The sequence below is a fragment of the Prorops nasuta genome, unplaced genomic scaffold (assembly GCF_024137725.1).
Source record: "Prorops nasuta isolate Cenicafe-Biocafe unplaced genomic scaffold, Cenicafe_Pnas_1.2 PNAS00003, whole genome shotgun sequence".
NCBI lineage: Eukaryota > Metazoa > Arthropoda > Insecta > Hymenoptera > Bethylidae > Prorops > Prorops nasuta.
In genome coordinates, this window is record NW_027116800.1 from 8,766,188 (window position 1) to 8,784,505 (window position 18,318).

The window sequence follows — 18,318 nt, forward strand, 5'->3', positions numbered from 1 at the left end:
GTGGGATGAAGAGTAAGAGTATATATATACGAGAGAAAAATTCAAATAAAGTTACCAATATTTAAAGCAGATGGCAATGCGGTCATTCTATGGCGGGAGGTATTCAACGTCCGATATTTATAGAATCAAGAGTTTCGTGCAAACCTTCGACGTTTTAAGCGTCAAAATCCAATTCTTACGCTCACCAGAATTCATGATTCAGCTGCTGAATATTTCTTTCTTATCAAGCTGCTTAGTTTGCATAGTGAACAGCGTATAGTAACGTTTAATTAATAAAAGTAATAGCTGGTAAATAATGCTCCAAGACAACTGTGTACAATGAATAATCACTGTACAATAATTGAAAAACAGTAAGTTTTAATATGAGTAGACCGTGCTCGCAAACTTTTCCAACCGTTTCCCTCAATCTGGCAAGCTTTGCCTATAAGCTTTTCATTAGTATGCTTTTATCATGCCCGCGTACAATAAGCTGGGAGAGAGTGATAAATCTCTCCTCCCACCTACAGAGCCTCTCTTGCAAATCCTACCACCCCTCCCCTCCCCCCTCTTCACCTATATCTTCTAGAACAAACTTATTATTCTTCTCAGAAATACTCTATTCTACTAGTCATGGCTGTGTTCAAACTTAAAAAAATATATTTTAAAAACAGGTCAATATCGAATGGACCGTAGTAAGGCAGGAGCGGTTAAACAATCATCCGCGCGGTCGTGACGGGCTTTCTTGCAAAACTTATCTTCACGAGTATCAACAAAATGTGCTTCTTAAACAATAATTACAGCTTTCACAATAATATTTATTCTAACAAAGCTTTTCCACTTTATTTATCAAACTAATCTTACAATTTTTAGATTTATATTTACACACCCATATACTCACCAAATTGTATAATTCTTTAATTTGAGAAATTTTTACTGTTTTTTTCTTGGTTTGGTCAGATTAACAATTATTACTTTAATAAACTTTCGATATAAATTTGATTTTTACAGTTTTCAGCAATTGTACGATCACGCACAGAATATGTTTCACAGCGGTTCTGCTTTCATTCGATTGTGCGGATTCGTCACTTGCGAAACGGCCGCATCTAATTCGTCTTTTCTTTCATCAACGGGCATTACAAAAGTGCAGCTGAATTTACACAGTCCGAACGATTATTTCGATGAAATCTATTATAGCACACAATAGCAAGAAAACCATTAAATCGTACAAGCGAATAATGATCAAGGCTGATACCTATAATACATCGTCTAGCTCAGGAAAGAGATTTGATTAAAGAAAATTGGTGCATGGTAAGATAATGGTGAACAAAATTTCATTCATTTTTGTTTATTGTAGATAAATCTGTTAATTTATCAACAAATAAATAATAGGAGACACACCGAGGCGGAAGATTATAAAATAGACGTTGATGTCTGTAAAATCGACTACAAGATGATGTTCACTGGAGGCTCTCACGCAAAGCGCCGAAACACTTCCGGTGGCTCCAGTTCAGGGAGAAAGCAGTCTGTTGATCACAGAAGCCCCTTACCACGCCTCACCGCTGATGGGTACACGTACAGGTGAGAAAATGTCATATAAATAAATAATTATAATATATATATATATATATATATATATATAACGGGTCTGATATCTATACATGTGTATATATAATAAGAAAATGATGGTTTTTAGAACGAGAGTTCCAGCAGCTATAAATCCTGCTGATTTGCCTCCAACGACTTCTGCCAATAAAACTTATGTGTACAGGACGCGTATTCCTCGAAGAGATGCCATTGCTTCGTCGTTTGCAGGGTCCAAGCCAGAAAATAATGCGGGCAGAGCGATAACGCGAAGAAGAGGTGCTATCAAGCACAACAAAGTCCACGTGGTTCGAGGTCACAAGTTCGTGGCTAAATTCTTCAGGCAACCAACTTTCTGCGCATTTTGCAAAGATTTTCTTTGGTAATGTGAAACTATCTAGCATACTATATATAGATGTCTACGATGTTTCATTTTGCATTAACAAATCATTCAAAACAAGTATATATACATGCATATTTTAACAGAAGCTTTTTTGTTCCTAATTTCTCTCTCTCGAAATTATCTTCTTTAAAATAATCAATTTTTTGTTAAATCAGATTAAGAGCTTGACCAGTCCTTCTCCTCTCTAAATAGCATATCTTGCAGCTTTATCTTAAGTTAAAACCGCCTGGTCTACTTAGGAGCTAACTCGTTAATGCGAATTCCAAAATCGTTTGATGCAAAAGTGTACACTGCTCTAAAAATAGTTTCAATCCGCTATGTGAGTGCATGCAAGTTACGGCAAATTTACTCATACTATTTCATAATATAAAAATATTATAAATGCAGTGAATAAAACTTTTTCTCTCTTCTACTTTATTACAGGGGATTTGGAAAACAAGGATATCAATGCCAAGGTAACATTTGTCTCTGCACTACTGTTTTGTAAAGTTGTACCATGTTTCACAATTGAATAAATATATGGATTTTAATTTGTTTATAGTAATGTAACAAAAAAATGGAATGTAAATTATTATGTAATAATATTTATTTTGTTGCAGCTTGTCAAACTACAGTACACAAAAAATGCCATGACAAATTATTAACAAAATGTCCGGAAAGTGGAAGGGAATCAGAAAATACTATCGTAAGTATAGAAAATGCGACTGCATTATGAAAGATTGTAAATGAAATTGTTGGTATTTCCTATTAATTTTTTTATTTTGCTTTAACAGTATTTACGAGAACGTTTTAAAGTCGACGTACCTCATAGATTTCGAACGCACACATTTATGTCACTGACCTTTTGTGATCACTGTGGATCCATGTTGTACGGATTTTTTCGCCAGGGTTTAAAATGCGATGGTAAGTATATCGTTTGCAGATCACAATATTTCAACGACAAAATTGAATTGCGTATAGCTCGATGCACCATCGATGCACCAATATAGTTAAATTACTATAATTTCTTAGAATATTATCAAAATATTAATAATAATTTAGTGCCCCCGTTATTTTTTAATTTACGAAAAAATAATTAGTATGATCTCAATGAGACATTGCATTTTCACAGTGCATGCTCAGTCAAGTCTGACTAAACTCGTCTTTATCTACTATATATTGAGAATGGCTTAAACTGTATCTAATAATTATAATAAGATATTTGTACTATATCAGCAAAGTGAATACTCTTTGTTGGGTCAATCGTTAAGATAATAGGATATGAAGAAAGAAATTTTAAGTCTCGGATAAACATTTATCCCCAAAAATGTATACATATACCTAATAATACCTACAGCTTTATAAAACAATAAATGCTGACTGCAAAACTTGCTTATTAACAAGATTTATTACTAATTGAGTGTACACACGTGGAAATAAACCTGCAGGTATAATTGAAGCTGATTTTAGAGCAGCTTGCTTAGCTGGTAAGAATGTGGTAGGGGCATGAGAGTAAAAGGGGAAAATATGCGTGGTCGAAGGGGGAATTTTGGGTGGATTCTTGGCATGTTGCAATTATTCGCAGGTCTCGTGGGGAGATGGTGGCATACTGACTGCGGTGTCATTGGATGGTCTAGGCAGGCGAGTCTGGACTCTGGGAGCCCAAATACTCTAGAATTCTATTATTACCCTGGGTCGCTGGCTTAAACTCAGTCAGTCTTGGCTCCCTGAACCGTGAGAACGGCTTTTGCTTTTCGCACACCTGAGCTTCCGAGGTCTGAGGCCGATTGCCGCCAGTTTCGGGTCAGGAAAGTTAACAACTTCCATCACTGGTGTCACCAACCACCACTCTAGGGGCCAACGTAGAAAGAGAAAATTTATAAGGGCGAAGATCTCGAAGTTTGCTGATACTCTCGCGCAACCTCCCACCGCTGGCTCGTCCAGTGTTAACGTTGTATAGACAGAGAGAGAGAGAGAGAGAGAGGGTGGAGAGGGGAGGTGAGGGGGTTGGGGGTGGGGGAGTTAAAAGTCAAGATACACACCGACTCACCTCGTTAAACCGACATTCTCAGTAGCTTCTTCTTAACCCAGGCAGCTGGTGCTGCTACCTGTTCTTCTTCTCTTTCTCTTCTCCACTCTTCTCCTTCTTTACTTCATCTACTCTCCATCTCCACTCTTCTCTGTACTTCTCGCGCGGCTAGCAAACGATTCTGAGCTCCGCAGAACTCAGCACCGGCCGAGCTCTACGAGAGTTCGCGGCGCGACCATTCACCATCCAAGATGCCGTATTATGGTGATCCCACGCCTTATTACTATGGGGGCTCATTCGCCACCCATAGCTCCCTCATGACCGGCACACCGCGGTAAGAACTTTCCCGACTTTTTCTATTTCAACCTGCATATCCATATCTTCACTCTTCATAGAGCACAACCATCTCTCTCACATTTCGTTCTTTTCTTCTTCATTTTCTGCTCAACCTCTCCCAGATTTTCTTTCATTTTACGCTTATTATATATATTGTTTTCTCTCAAACTGTTACATCCGCACGGAAAGAATTATTAAGCTGTTATTAAGAACATTCTTTTCTTAATATCGGATATTTATAGAATTCATTCCTTTGTCTTTCACAAGCGATAATTATAGCTCTTTAATTTAATATGAAATTTCCTTCATATAAACCATCATGATTTATTTCATCCAAATATTTACTCTTGGCAATTAAATATTTACCAAGCTAAGGAATGCTTAATTTTTATTTCATTCTTATACTCGTCTGATTAATATTAGCTAATATCTCTCTCCGTGCAGCTATTTTGAAAAATTGTCTAACATTTATGCGCGTATACTCGTGTTTTATGCGATCGCTTTTCTATCTTATTGTTTGAACGACGCTTTTAACTTGCGACTGGAATACTTTTCTCCTGGCAAATGTCCGATTGTTAAAGCGAGTTTTATGCGTCGTAGAGCAATCCTCGTGCAAAGTTGCTCGAAAACCGTGTATCAAAGTTTTCAACGTGACGTTCAGTCGCAATGATTTTTTTCCTCATCTACTTCTCTCGTGCGTTCGGGAATTACGTATTAGGATTATTTCGAGATGCCTGGTGAAACGCTGTCATCGGGAGTTACTTATGTAACGCGTAATTAAAGGCAAAGATTTTTCCTCGGTTCATCTTTCAATTTCCGCAGTTCTGGCAGCGAGCCTCTCTTTAAATCGCTATTCGATTCTCGGATCACTCGATTCCCACGTGAAACTTATCGTCATATTGTCCGCAAAGTCACCTTAAAAAACCGATCAACGTGTTCAAATTTTCAACATTAAACTGTAACTTTGCTGCGAGAATTGTCGTTGATTCACCCTTCGATTTGCGCAGTTGTGGCATCGAGTATCGAGTCACTCTCTAAATCGCTGTTCGATTTCCACATCACTCGATTATTGCGTGAAACCTATCGTCATTGTCCTTAAAATTATCTTAAAAAAACAGTCGATATGATATATTTTTTTACACTTCATGCTGTAAGTTTCTTACAACGACGTTTCAGCCAAGAAAGCATCCCCATCTTGAATATACAAATCCCACTTTAATTTTCGTAACCAGTGAAACTCGATGATCGTACGAGAATAGCTATTTTTTTCCTGAAAATCTAACACAAACCACTTTTAGACAAAGCATAATTGCTTACCGCGCCCCAACGATAATTCGAGCCAATGTTGCTAATTCTACGCGCTTTGACTATTAATTATGATGAATGATTTAGCGCTTGATATCCGTTATTTTGGCAAGTTTCGCTCGTTTGCGGAAACTTCAGAAACCAACTCTGTACAGCTACAGCATCTTTTGCTACAAAACTTATTTTAACAATCTAATAACACAATTTGATTCTCAATTGTAAATGTTTAATTATTGAACAATAAATGACATTTCTTTGTTTTTTGTAATCATTGTTAAAAAAACTCTAACGTCGCAGTAGAAGAACGGGACTTTTGATTATAGTAAATTAAGATTTGGCTGTAGATAAACGACAAAGGGAGTTTTTTCATAGAATATATAGATCATATAGAAGTATGGATTGCGTTGGGTGGGCCGAAACAATTTAGTTTTGTCATTTGATGTTAAGGACGCACACAAACGCACGTATACACGCTAGCCGGCCGAGATACAATGAACTTGTTGCGCTATTCTTCATTGAGTATTATAATAGTTGAGGGGCGCTTCGATTAATGAATCACTCTGTCAGTCGTGTCAACCGCATTTATCGCCAATAAGCGTTAAACCGAGCCAAATCTATGCAATTCGATAAGCGATCGAGTTATAAGAGAAAAACTTAACAAAATACAATTTGGCGCGAAAATTATTATTTGGCACAGCTGCCAGCATAATAACGATCGGGTCAATCAATATTATCCCAATATTTACGATAAACATACACATTTATAGATCGTACAAAAAATTTACCTCTCGTATAACTTTTGCAAAAAGCCAACTATTCATTCTATCAATTGGATATAAAAAGAAAAAAAGAGTAGAAGAAAACAAGAGACGTATAATGATACGATTTAATGTTTAGCCAACGTGGTTTATTGCTCACATTGTAAAACATGATATTTTACACATTATGATCGTGCACCTTTTAAGTTTTCTCTTCGCTGTAATGCTTATGACCGGCGCGTTTCGGTTGCGAGCTAAAAATATAGGAAGAACCTTGAAAATTGCCAAAACGTCCTACGCCTCGTTACCACAAAATTATTAATGTTCGAGTCTCGTTTGAAAATTCTACGTGCAATTAGATAGAATGTCTGGTTTCGTTGATCAACGAATGATTGGCCAAACGGTGAAAGTTCGGTGCCAGGATACCAGTCTAGTTTCATCGCAAACAACAATTAGTCGTTCTATTCAACTTGATGGAATTAAAGATTATAAAGCTCCATAAAACTCTCGATGATATGCCCGTCAATTATTTCTAAATCAATGATAATAAAAATAGACAAAATTGGAACAGGATCACTGTTCTTCGTTAAAAATTCAAGTAAGATGATTCGTATAGGGTTAAAATGGTAAGGATGAAAAAAACGCAGGAGTCTATAGAAAAAGGTATATATGATTGGTTTAGAAGCCTGGTGCACAGTCCGTTGTCATCGAGATTCGCGCCGCATCTATCAACGATCTCGGAATCACCGCTGGGTCTGCGACATTATTCGCCAACGCCATTAACAACGCACCGGAAGCGCGTCATCGATGTAGCGGATATCGACGTATCCACTCCGAGGATTCAGCACAGAGACAAGCATGCGACTAGCAACAGATTGCGGCGCGATAGGCCAACGATTAAGATCAGGTGTCAAGCCCTGAAGGACAATCCAGCACTGAGGGAACACAACGAACGCCATGAGAAAACCGTGGGGGAGTTGCTGGTGGAGAAATTCCTGATAAAGGAGAAAAAACTCGAGGATAACGAAGCGCCAATCAAATTGTATCATCAGGTTAGCCTCGAGAGGTCATCGGACCCAAGGACCATGCAGGATCTGCAAGCGATTCAAAGGACAGCGACGCGAAGGATGACCCGTCGGAGGTCCTCCGCAGACTTACACCTGGATCCCGAACAGTTGCAGAGGGAACTAGCGTATGCGCAGGTCCAGGCTGAAGTCTTGGATGACCTCGTAGCGCAGGAGCAGGCTCAGATACAGGACGAAGTACGAAAAGGGACTCTCGTGAAGAAGAGCACAGTGAAAAGATCGAGAACCGGATATTACGTGGAACCAAGTCACGTGGAGGAGGCCCTGAGGACTCAGGAGGAGGAAGCGGCCACAGCTGCAAGGGTCAGGAAGAATCTTAAGAAGACGAGGAAGAAGAAGAAATCCTTAGAGAAATCGACTATAAACCCGAGTGCCGAGGACCTCGCTGACAGCGTTTCGAGCGAGTCCAGCGAAATTTCCGTCAAGGTCGAAGAGGACGAACACAAAGAAACAGCTCTGAATGACGAAGGATCCGCGAAATCGCAAATGTTCAAGATCGAGGCGTCCAATAGTGCCGGAGATTTTTCCACTTTGTGGATAAACGCTGGCGGAGACTTGGAGGAACGTAAAAACAATGTGGACCAGTACAGAGAGAGTGTAAATCTTCCGGCACCGAAGAGGATAAACACCAAGAGTGGTAAGCAGAGGAAAGTGGAGTTCGGTCAGGAGGAATCCGAACCGGAAGCTGAGGTTGTTGTGTCCGTAAGGAAGGCCTACGTAAAGGACACGTCGAGGAACAGCGTGCATTTGACCTTGAAAGCGTCTCAGGAGGGGGAGAAGAAGAGGAAGACCAAGGAAGGGGTTGGGGCTGCGTCAAAGGATGACGCGAGGATACGAGGGAGGGAGAGGAAGGTAGGATTCGCCGGGAAGACTCAAGGACGATTCAAGATGGAGAAAAATATCAGCGAGGAAACGGAACCGGAAAAATCGGAAGATTCGCCGGATGTCTCGAAGAACCTGTTCAGCTTCGGGGAGAAGAAAGCAATGTCGGAGAACTCGAGTGCACTACCGGTGATAACCGAACCGCTGTCGGAGAGCTTGCCAAAAGTGTCTAAAATTAATGCGGATGAAAATAATGCCGTAGAAGAGCCAGAGCTTTCGTCGCTGGTCGAAGCGGCGGCGAATCTGGCAAACTCGGCGAAAACCGAGGGTGATGCGTCGGTATCGCAGCTGCCGCGAAAAATCCTGGGAAAAGGCGTGACCGTAACGAAGGCCAGGAGCTCGCAGGACGAGTTTGCAGGTAGCGAGGGCGATCGCGGGAAGGAAGTGGCCGCTTCGAGAAACGCGGAAGACTCGAGAAAAGTAATTCGTGCGGATGAAAATAATGCTGCAGAAGAGCCAGAGCTCTCGTCGGTGGTCGAAGGAACGGCGAGTCTGCCAAACTCGATGAAAGTCGAAACCGACTCGTCGGTATCACAGATTCCGCGAAAAATCCTGGGAAAAGGCGTGACCTTGACGAAAACCAAGAGCTCGAAGGAAGAATTAGCAGGTAGCGAGGGTAAATACCGGAAAGCGGCGGCTATTCCGAGGGACGCGGAAGACTCGAAGAAATTAGAGATCAAATTAGATGGGAATAAAAGAGGAAACTTGAAGAGCGATCCTGCAACTCGGGCTCTCAAAGGTCTCGGCAAGTGTTCAGATAAGGCGAAAGTAGGAACGGTGCCAGATGATACCGGGAGCGTGGTCGAAGGTACAAGTCCGGAAGTTAAAGAGTCGATCACACCCGATGAGACATCGGAGAGCGTCGGAAGCGCGTCGGAAGGTGTCAGGAGCGACACTGCGATCGGCCAACGGAAGAATTTGCAGAGCTTCAGATTATCCGAGGACAAGAGTGGCGTGGGTGTGACTGGTGGCACGTGTGTTGGAAATATTAATGTTAGCGATGCGTCCAAGACTGAATCCAAGAGTGTGATCGGTGCAGTCGAGAGAGCAGCTTTGGAGGAACCCGATTCTACTTTGGCGAGATCGGAGATTTCGGCTTCGAAGAATTCCAAGAGCGATGCAGGGAAAGATGGAAAATTGAAGAAAAAAGCTGCGGCTTTGCCAAAGTCAACTCGGTTGGACAAGGAAGGAGGGGGTACAGCAGTACAGTCGTCAAAGACGAAAGATTCCGGTAAACCGAAAGTGAAATCGGTTGATTCATCGATTGCGCAACGGAAGGAGGACTCTGCTGCTAAGACCTTGAAAAAAGTCACTGATTTGGAGCAGCCGAAGGACAAAACTGGAAAAGTAACAACGAAAGTCGAAACAGCACCTAGCAAGATGCCTATAATAAAAACAATGGAAACGGCGCCAATATTACCATGGCAGACTGACAAGAAGGATAAAGCTCTGGATGGATTGGAGAACACGATTTGTCGCAGCAGCTCCAGCGAGTCGATAGATTTCTGGAACGAGATTAAACCAGCTGATACTCCGAAAGTGTCGTCGACCGGGGCAACGGGAGCAAAGTCGTTAAAGACAGTGAAGGAGCCTAAGGAAAAAGTCGTTGATCTTAAAATAAGCATCCCGGCAACTTCGCCCAGTAATATTTCCGTAATCGAGGAGAAGGGGAAAAGTGCAGCGTTCCCGAGCAAGAACGCGGAAGACGACAGAAAGTTGGAAGACTCGGAGAGTCCAAGGACGCCAAACGCACAGGAGGAGTTGTTGAAAACATTGCAGGAGGAAATTGGTAAGGTAGCGGATAAGAAACGTCAGATCAGAGGGCAGACTCATATCAGTGGAACGGTGATCGAGAGGCGTCCGAGACGAAAGACGAAGGAGGAATCGCAGCAGGTGACGTCGACACCAACCGATTCGACGAAGAAAGAAAATTCCATTGATGCTTCTGATGTTGGACCGGAAATTCCTGCGGCAGTTCCGCTGCCAATAATAAATATAGTGGAGCCTCCAGGCTTACCAGAGGCTGAAGTAACTCTCCAGGAGGAGGAGGACGAGGGTCCGCGGACCCCGACCAACGAATGGGCGGATTCGATAGTTCCGAAAATTGCCAAATGGTCCAATCAGGAGGATTTGTCGTACGTGGATGAAGTGGAGAACGGCGGGACTCCATTAGCGTCTAACAGGGCGAGTGGCGTGGTCAGTGAAACTCCTAGTTTGCCCTCGAGCGGAAGCTCCAGTACGGTTTCCAGCGGTGCCTCGAGTACCGTGGCCAGTGCGGTTCAGAGCGCGGCTCCGAGTCCTCAGACGTCGAAGAAGAAACGAGTTGTGAAGAAGAAGGCTTCGACGACGAAGAAGAAGAAAAAGAAGAAGGAGGAAGAAAAGAATAGCAGTGTTTCCTCTACGAAGGAGAATAAGAAGGAGTCTTCGAAACAGCAACAGAATTCATCGACGGCAACGCTAAAACCTCCGGACAGCAAGTTCTCGCCTAGGTCCAGTCCCAGGAACTCTCCGAAGCAGAGACCGTTGGATCTTATTAAAATGTTTTATACTACACCTGCTCAATTGTTAACGGCCACACCGAGGGATCTTTCGAAGGTCAGGAGGGCCAAGATCAAGCGCAAGAAGCATCATAGAAACGAGTCTGTGAGCAGTGACAGTACCGGAAGTACCACTAGTAGTACAACCACAACCGGAAGTACGGATGGTAGCGGTACCTCTACTTGTACGGAGCTCGACGATGAAGCTGAGCACAAGAGGCTGGCCTCCACCAGGAGCAACGATTCTGGATTTGACGGATCACCAAGAATTTCCAGTACTTATACATTTCTATAATTATACACGTTTTTACTCCAACGTATGTTGTACATTTGCTAATTATAAAAGGTTTTACGCGCCCATTTGTTTTATCTCTGACGGATCACGCATCGATCTTCAGGGTCTTCTTCTGGTATGTAGAGCGGGATCGCCCATCACGACTATTCGTCTGTTCCCTTGAAACAATTAATTAAAACGTAATATCGATGTATAAATGTTTTTAACATTTTTGCAGATTGTTCCAAATGAAGCATGCTCCATTGAGTTTATGCAAGGGTCGCAGTAGTTGCACGCTTTGTTATTAATGTATTTATAATTAGACGTCCCCGTTTAAATAGTTAATATATAGAAATATTTGGCCATTGTAATAAAAGGGCGCCTAGTCGCTTGTACATGCCAAGGTCCTAAGCACCTTAATTGCTTCACACAAATATTGCTGCAAGCTTCTTAACAGTGCAGGCCACGTTCTAGCTTGTTTATTTTAAATTGTTTTATAGCTCTCGCCATTCTCGGCTGTGCATCATTTTTATATTTTCCTCTTTTCTTCTCAACCTTGATTTATTCCCTTTTTCCTGTTTTACTCGGTAAATTTCGCTGAATCGCTTTAAAAAATGTCCAATTCTTTCACTCTTATGACCTCGAAGCATTCTCACTAGCGATTCGACGACTTGTTTAGTGCATCGCGAACCTCCGGTGCCAGATTTACCAACAAAACGTGTATTCCTGCACACCGAATAATTTATTTGTTTCGAGAATCTTTTACTATCGGATTTTTGAAAAATCATCGCCACTTGTTTGTACATGATTCTCGACACCCCTTGGAACTGGGCCAAAAACAAATGAAAACACAGTGTTCTCTAACAACAAGGGAACCATCTACCGTGATCAAACCTGCGAGTCCATTTTGCGAAAAAATATTTTTGTTTATTATTGTAAGCAATAAGCGTTGCTTTATCGTGGTTTATACGAAAATGTGCAAATTCAGTCGTCGTAAACATTCGATTAACTATATAGTATTTAGCATTTAAAATTGGAGTTTAGCTTGGAGTGTTTTTCGTACTTGGTAATTGTACCACTAAACATTTATAGCTTTTATTCGCGATGCAAAATTTTGGAATATCGGTGAAGTTTCATTCAGAGTGCCAGAATAATCGCGGATGAAGAAACACGATCTACTCTTACGTCACAGCTCCACATCCAGTTTCGTTGCTCGGGGAAATGGAACATCACGTGTCTTCGTGGAAACGTCAATCGAGCTATTCCCCTTTCCTCTTCGGTCTGCATCTTTCGATGCTTTGAAGCAAACAGGGTCGTTGCCACAATGTCAACGACATTAAAATTTACTTATAAATCTGCTGTTTCATGTAAATATCCTCTACCTATTTACCAATTTACACCCAGTTCAAATTTACTTCCTGCACCACTATATAATAATTTACTTAATTATAAGATTCGCAAGAAACTTCAGGTGACATGAAACTTAAACAGTTTCTTTTCTTAAAAAATAAAATATTGGTACATCGAAGTGCGTCATTCAAGCTATGCCAATTTAACTTTTTCCCATATCATAAATTTTGTTCAAATAATTTCATAGATTGCGATATGGCATGCCACAAAAAATGCGAAAAACTAACAGGAAATTTATGCGGATTGAATCAAAAACTCGTAGCTGAAGCTTTGCAATCCTTGAAAAGAGGTAAGTGTAATTAACAATAAGTATTCTTTCGGCTGAGAACACTGTTGTAAAATATAATCGACTTTATTTTTCCCTATTTAAACCCAACTTTGTGACTGGTCTTATATCCTAGTTTTGAACAATTTCTGATTGGTATTGAACAAATTTAAAGGTTAAAATCATTTATACTCGAAATATTGACTTATTAAACAGCCAAACGGAACACTTGCGATGCACAGGTGGCTAAAATATAAAATAATATTTTTAACTTTTCTCAAATTTAATTTCTATACCTTTCAGGCTTGTACCATTTGATTGCAGGTCTTATCGTTACCTTCTGTTAGTAATAACTTATAATAATCTGACTGATTTTTATATACCTAAAGTAGAATCTGTTATAAAAAAATGGACAGAAATTGTTTCTTCACATACTTAAAAAAAAGATACATAACACATTTAATAGAGTGTCGTATATATATGTACGATAATGAATGTTTAAATTATGAGGAACTGTTGATGAATTAATGAAAAGAAAGAATTAATCGACCATGTGGTCTTGATACAAGTACACCTGTCCTTAATCGTGCAGTCTTTGACCAACCCTTCGGGCTACGATGGACCGGTAGCTCCCAGGTGAACGTCATCGAAGCCAGGTCTATTTTTGAAAAATGTCACACGGCCAAAAGTGCAACGAAGGCATTTTCACGTGCCACCGTCAGGGCGTACAATTGCAATTAATGCTAACCGAATTATATCGTTATCGACTGCATGTTCTTGTTTAACATAGCCTATACAAAATATTAAACTATAACTTTCCAATTACTTCAATGGAAACACTTAAAAAATCCTCAAACCTTATTATATATAACATTAGATAAAATCTAACAATTGCATACCGCTGTATCATCTTGTTAATGTAAAAAAATACAATAACCCTAATGCCAGAAATAAAGAAAATAGTTAATGTACAGCATACCGTCGGTTGAATGAGATATACAAAAAGCTAAAGATTACGAATTAACTAATTAATTTTTCATCAGCACCTTCCGCAGAAACTCAAAGAACGTCCGACCACTCGGATCAATTTCCAAGCGGACGATTAACCCCACCAGCTACCAATTTACCAAGATTCAAGAAATACTGTGTTATGGACTTCAATTTTCTCAAAGTAAGTTACTACCGGCTTGGTAAAGTTTGATTTACGCGCGCCAATCTACACGGTTTATTTCTGTCGCGGTTTAACGTTTCCCCCTCCCGAGATCGAATATCATAAGCGTCATAGAGAATAAAGGAGACGAGCTATAATTGATTTCCTCCTACCACCTCAATCAGACCCAACGATTCGACGACAAATCACGGGCGAATTGTTTCTCGGCTTCACGCTTTAATCACGTGTATATTTGCATCATGCGAGACCAATCGTCGATTGGCCAAACCAGCCAGAAAATTGTCGTTCGATTTTCAAGTTTATGACGAGAGAAATCTTACAATGTCAGTGTCGCGCGCTCTCGGTCGTTCGAACGAACGCTGCATTTTGGCACGAACGACAACTCCTTTCCCATCATCGAATAAATTCTTCTCAAATAAAAAAACTCGCAAGGATCGTTTCGCAATTTTGTATTAAATAACAGATCGTTATTGCATCGGTTCAATCATTTTTCCTAAGAACTAATCGCAAATAAGCTCCTGCTTAACTTATACTAAACTTAGTATCGAACCTCTACACAAATAGATCACCCGAACTAGCGCAGTGCAATACATTATTTTTAACACGTTGGATCTCTCTTATCTGGAGAGTTCCGCAGCGTCACGAAGATTCCGACTTCCAATTCGATTTGTCATTAAACTTGAGATACAGATCGATAGTTTTTCACTTTGGTTTTCCTCTTACAGACGCAAACTTCGATCCACTAGCTTTGACACGATCGAAACTGTTTAATTTTTGCTAAATCCTTTGCGAGACTTCGTTTATCGCAGTTTATTTTTAAACTACTGCACTTTAAGTAAACACTGGTCAACGAACCTGCGACAATAACAAGTCCTTTATTAAATTAAAAAATATAATTTTTAGCATTTTTTATAAAGCAATTTATTAAAATAATTTTCTTGTGCATTCTTAACGAACGAAATATCAACCAGCACACATTTTAGATATAACTAAACTTAAAATAGATTTAATGTTGAGACTGTTTCTGCGTGAAAAAAAATGACAAAAAATTTAATTGTGTATTCTGAAAAATATGAAAACGATAGAAAATGCAAGATCATTTTTTTAACATGACTTGACTTTTCATCCACATCAGTTTAGTGTATAGTCAAACCAAAAATAGGTCTATGAATAAAAATGTTTTTTGACATAAATTTCAAATGTTGACGATGGATGACGTTTCAGGTCCTGGGCAAAGGAAGTTTTGGTAAGGTACTATTGGCCGAATTGCGAGGTACCGAGTGCGTTTACGCGGTCAAGTGTTTGAAGAAAGACGTTGTATTAGAGGACGATGACGTGGAATGTACACTGATCGAGCGAAAAGTTCTCACATTGGCAACGAGACATCCCTACTTGTGCCATCTCTTCTGTACTTTTCAAACCGAGTCCCATCTGTTCTTCGTCATGGAGTACCTAAACGGTGGCGACCTTATGTTTCACATTCAAAAATCAGGACGCTTCCCGGAGCCACGCGCCAGATTCTACGCAGCCGAGATCTGGTCCGGACTGAATTTCCTCCACAAGAAGGGAATCGTCTACAGGGACCTGAAACTCGACAACGTACTTCTGGACTTTGACGGTCACATAAGAATTGCGGATTTCGGCATGTGCAAGCTTCAAATTTTTCTCGACAGAACCGCCGATACTTTCTGCGGTACTCCCGACTATATGGCACCGGAGGTACGTCCTTCGCAGATCTAAATGCAAACGGTCGAGTGCCAAGAAGTGACGATACATAATATATAGTATATATACCAACTTTTCTGGCTCCGTTTTAATTTCTACGCGAAAAACTCGTTTCTTGGCACTTTGCTCTCATTTTTCTATTAATTATATATAATATATATATATTTATATAAGGTTTACTAGAAAGAAACAATCGTACCATGGATGTAAAATTCTGTTTAACTTAAATTCGTAACCACAAAGGTTTCGATTTTTGGTATAGATATAACCTGCTCGAAGAGTTTTTCGAATTGCGCTCTGAAAAGTCTTTCGCAAAAAATTGTTATCTTTTCTAGTTATAAAGATAAGCAAAATTTTATTTCCATGGTCAGGTTTTTTCTATCTTTTGTGAATCCTGTATATATTAATTATTGTTTCTTTTTTTTATACACGTTTACAATCTGCTGTTTCTTTCTGACCACATGACAGATTATCAAGGGACAGAAGTACAATCAATCGGTCGACTGGTGGTCGTTCGGTGTTTTGTTGTACGAGATGCTGACGGGACAATCCCCGTTCTCCGGATGCGACGAGGATGAATTGTTCTGGAGCATTTGCAACGAGAGACCTTTCATTCCTCGTTACCTTAGTCAGGAATCCACCGACATTTTGGTACTTTTGTTGGAAAAGGATGCAGGGAAAAGACTACCTGGACACGAAATAGCCATGCATCCTTTCTTTCTAGTAAGTTTGTTTCAGACTATTTTTATCTTCTTTTGATTAGTTTAGTCATAATTGTTGTCCATTACAGTCTTTACCGTGGGATCGGTTGGAGAGAAGACAATTGGAACCCCCGTTCAAACCTGCCCTGGACCACACTTTGGACACGAGATATTTCGATACAGCGTTTACAGCTGAAAGACCTCGCTTAACGCCTGTACCCGAACAGATTCTCACGTCGATGGATCAGGGAGTTTTCCGAGGGTTCTCTTACACAAATCCAAATGCAACAGACTGATAGGAAACGTACGCTATATTTGCGACGATTATATTCTATTTTTTATTCCGACCTTTATTAAGATTTGCAACGCAGCAATTTTTTGTTTGAAAGCTGCGACAATTTTCAATCCATGCGATGGCTCGTACGTGGACCACGTCTGGAAGTAAAGCTAGGAATATCATTTCAGTTCGATGCACTTCTGTAATTGATAAAAATGTCATTTAGAAAATTTTAACACTTTTAGACAATGTTTATATTAACGGATTGATCATTTGACGAGCAAACGAATCATTTTGTATAAGCAATGGCGAATGTTAAAGCTATAATGAATGTTATTCAAGTTAACGTTTATTGTTACGTATGTTTATCTCCGAATGGAGTTGCGTTTAAGAAGCTTTAATTCAACCGAGGCGAAACTTTTTTGTACGAATCAAACATTGATTATTCAGCTTTTTTACGAGAAATAATACTCAGTAACGTAGAGTAATTATTCTCGATTCTCTAGTCCTTAGTCTGTTTTGTACGCTGATTTAAATCGAAACGAAGCAAAATGTATGCAATTTTCGTGTCGACGATCTATAATTTTTCAAAGGAGCAAAAACAACTTTGATTGATTGATATATTACATCACAATCTGAAATATAAATATTTATTTTATTCAATATAACAATAGGCGACTCTTATGAAAATTTGAACAAATTAATTGTTATTAAGATTGAATGCGTATATTCAACAGAAACTAATAATAATAGTGCCTAACAAATTTCTATATTTACAATTGGCCTTGCATCGAAGTCTTGATTTATGTATTTGATGACACAATTATGCTTACATTTCCCATGGAGCATCGTCAAATAAATAAATTATTCGAGCTAAAACTTATGCTACACTATGTTATTTATTGGAAGTTTTAATTTAACACAATTCTACACTTTATTTTCCATAGGATTCTCTTTTCAATTGCGCTGGTAGATAAAAAAAACTATATGTATATTTATTCTATAGAAAGCGTGTGAGTGAATGCGCGTGTGCGTGAGGAAGGAAATAACATGAAATTATATAATTACAGATTTTTATAACGTAGATTTATGAAGAAAAAGGAAAGGTGAAGAGGACATTGAAATGAATCACGCATTAAATTGATATGACCAAAAAGCTTAGTTTATATATATTTAATCAACCCATTCAGAAATTCGCACTGATATATTAGAACTTGGTGTGAATTCTTGCGTATACTAATTTAAGACTTATAAACGAGCAAACGTAATTGGAGGCACTGAAGAAGCATGCACGATGTCTCCACGGTGTGATGGAAATACATTTTCAAGAAACGTGTATAATATCACTACGCGCTCAGCGAGTTTTTTACATTTATTTAAGCTTCTGAGCCTAATCTAAGGTTATGAGCATATAAATATGGTTAATTTTATATTGGATTGTATACAATATTTATTAGAACATTATCAATACTTATGCAATATACTTTATATATTTAAATAGCAATATGATGATACAAAAAACAAGCGAGGAAACTGATGTACATAAGTCTTTAAATTGAAATTAATTAGAATAGAGGAGCAGTGTAGTCAAATGAATAGCGGCAAAAAGGATTAGGCTTGA

The 18,318-nt window shown here is 39.5% G+C and overlaps 2 protein-coding genes across 2 annotated transcripts; both read left to right on the forward strand.

The window, feature by feature from the left end:
- Positions 1–153: 153 nt before the first annotated feature.
- Positions 154–3,886, forward strand: LOC136784906 (putative protein kinase C delta type homolog). Its single transcript, XM_066745850.1, has 9 exons — positions 154–350; positions 651–755; positions 988–1,287; positions 1,369–1,557; positions 1,673–1,942; positions 2,387–2,418; positions 2,563–2,648; positions 2,737–2,866; positions 3,528–3,886. Exons 4-9 carry the CDS (start codon positions 1,430–1,432, stop codon positions 3,647–3,649), a joined length of 768 nt encoding a protein of 255 aa, XP_066601947.1. The 5' UTR covers positions 154–350; positions 651–755; positions 988–1,287; positions 1,369–1,429; the 3' UTR covers positions 3,650–3,886.
- Positions 3,887–4,006: 120 nt separating this feature from the next.
- LOC136784900 (uncharacterized) lies at positions 4,007–17,580 on the forward strand. The gene is made up of 6 exons (XM_066745836.1): positions 4,007–4,305; positions 7,053–11,149; positions 13,867–13,994; positions 15,219–15,713; positions 16,188–16,442; positions 16,510–17,580. Exons 1-6 carry the CDS (start codon positions 4,223–4,225, stop codon positions 16,714–16,716), a joined length of 5,265 nt encoding a protein of 1,754 aa, XP_066601933.1. The 5' UTR covers positions 4,007–4,222; the 3' UTR covers positions 16,717–17,580.
- Positions 17,581–18,318: the final 738 nt, after the last annotated feature.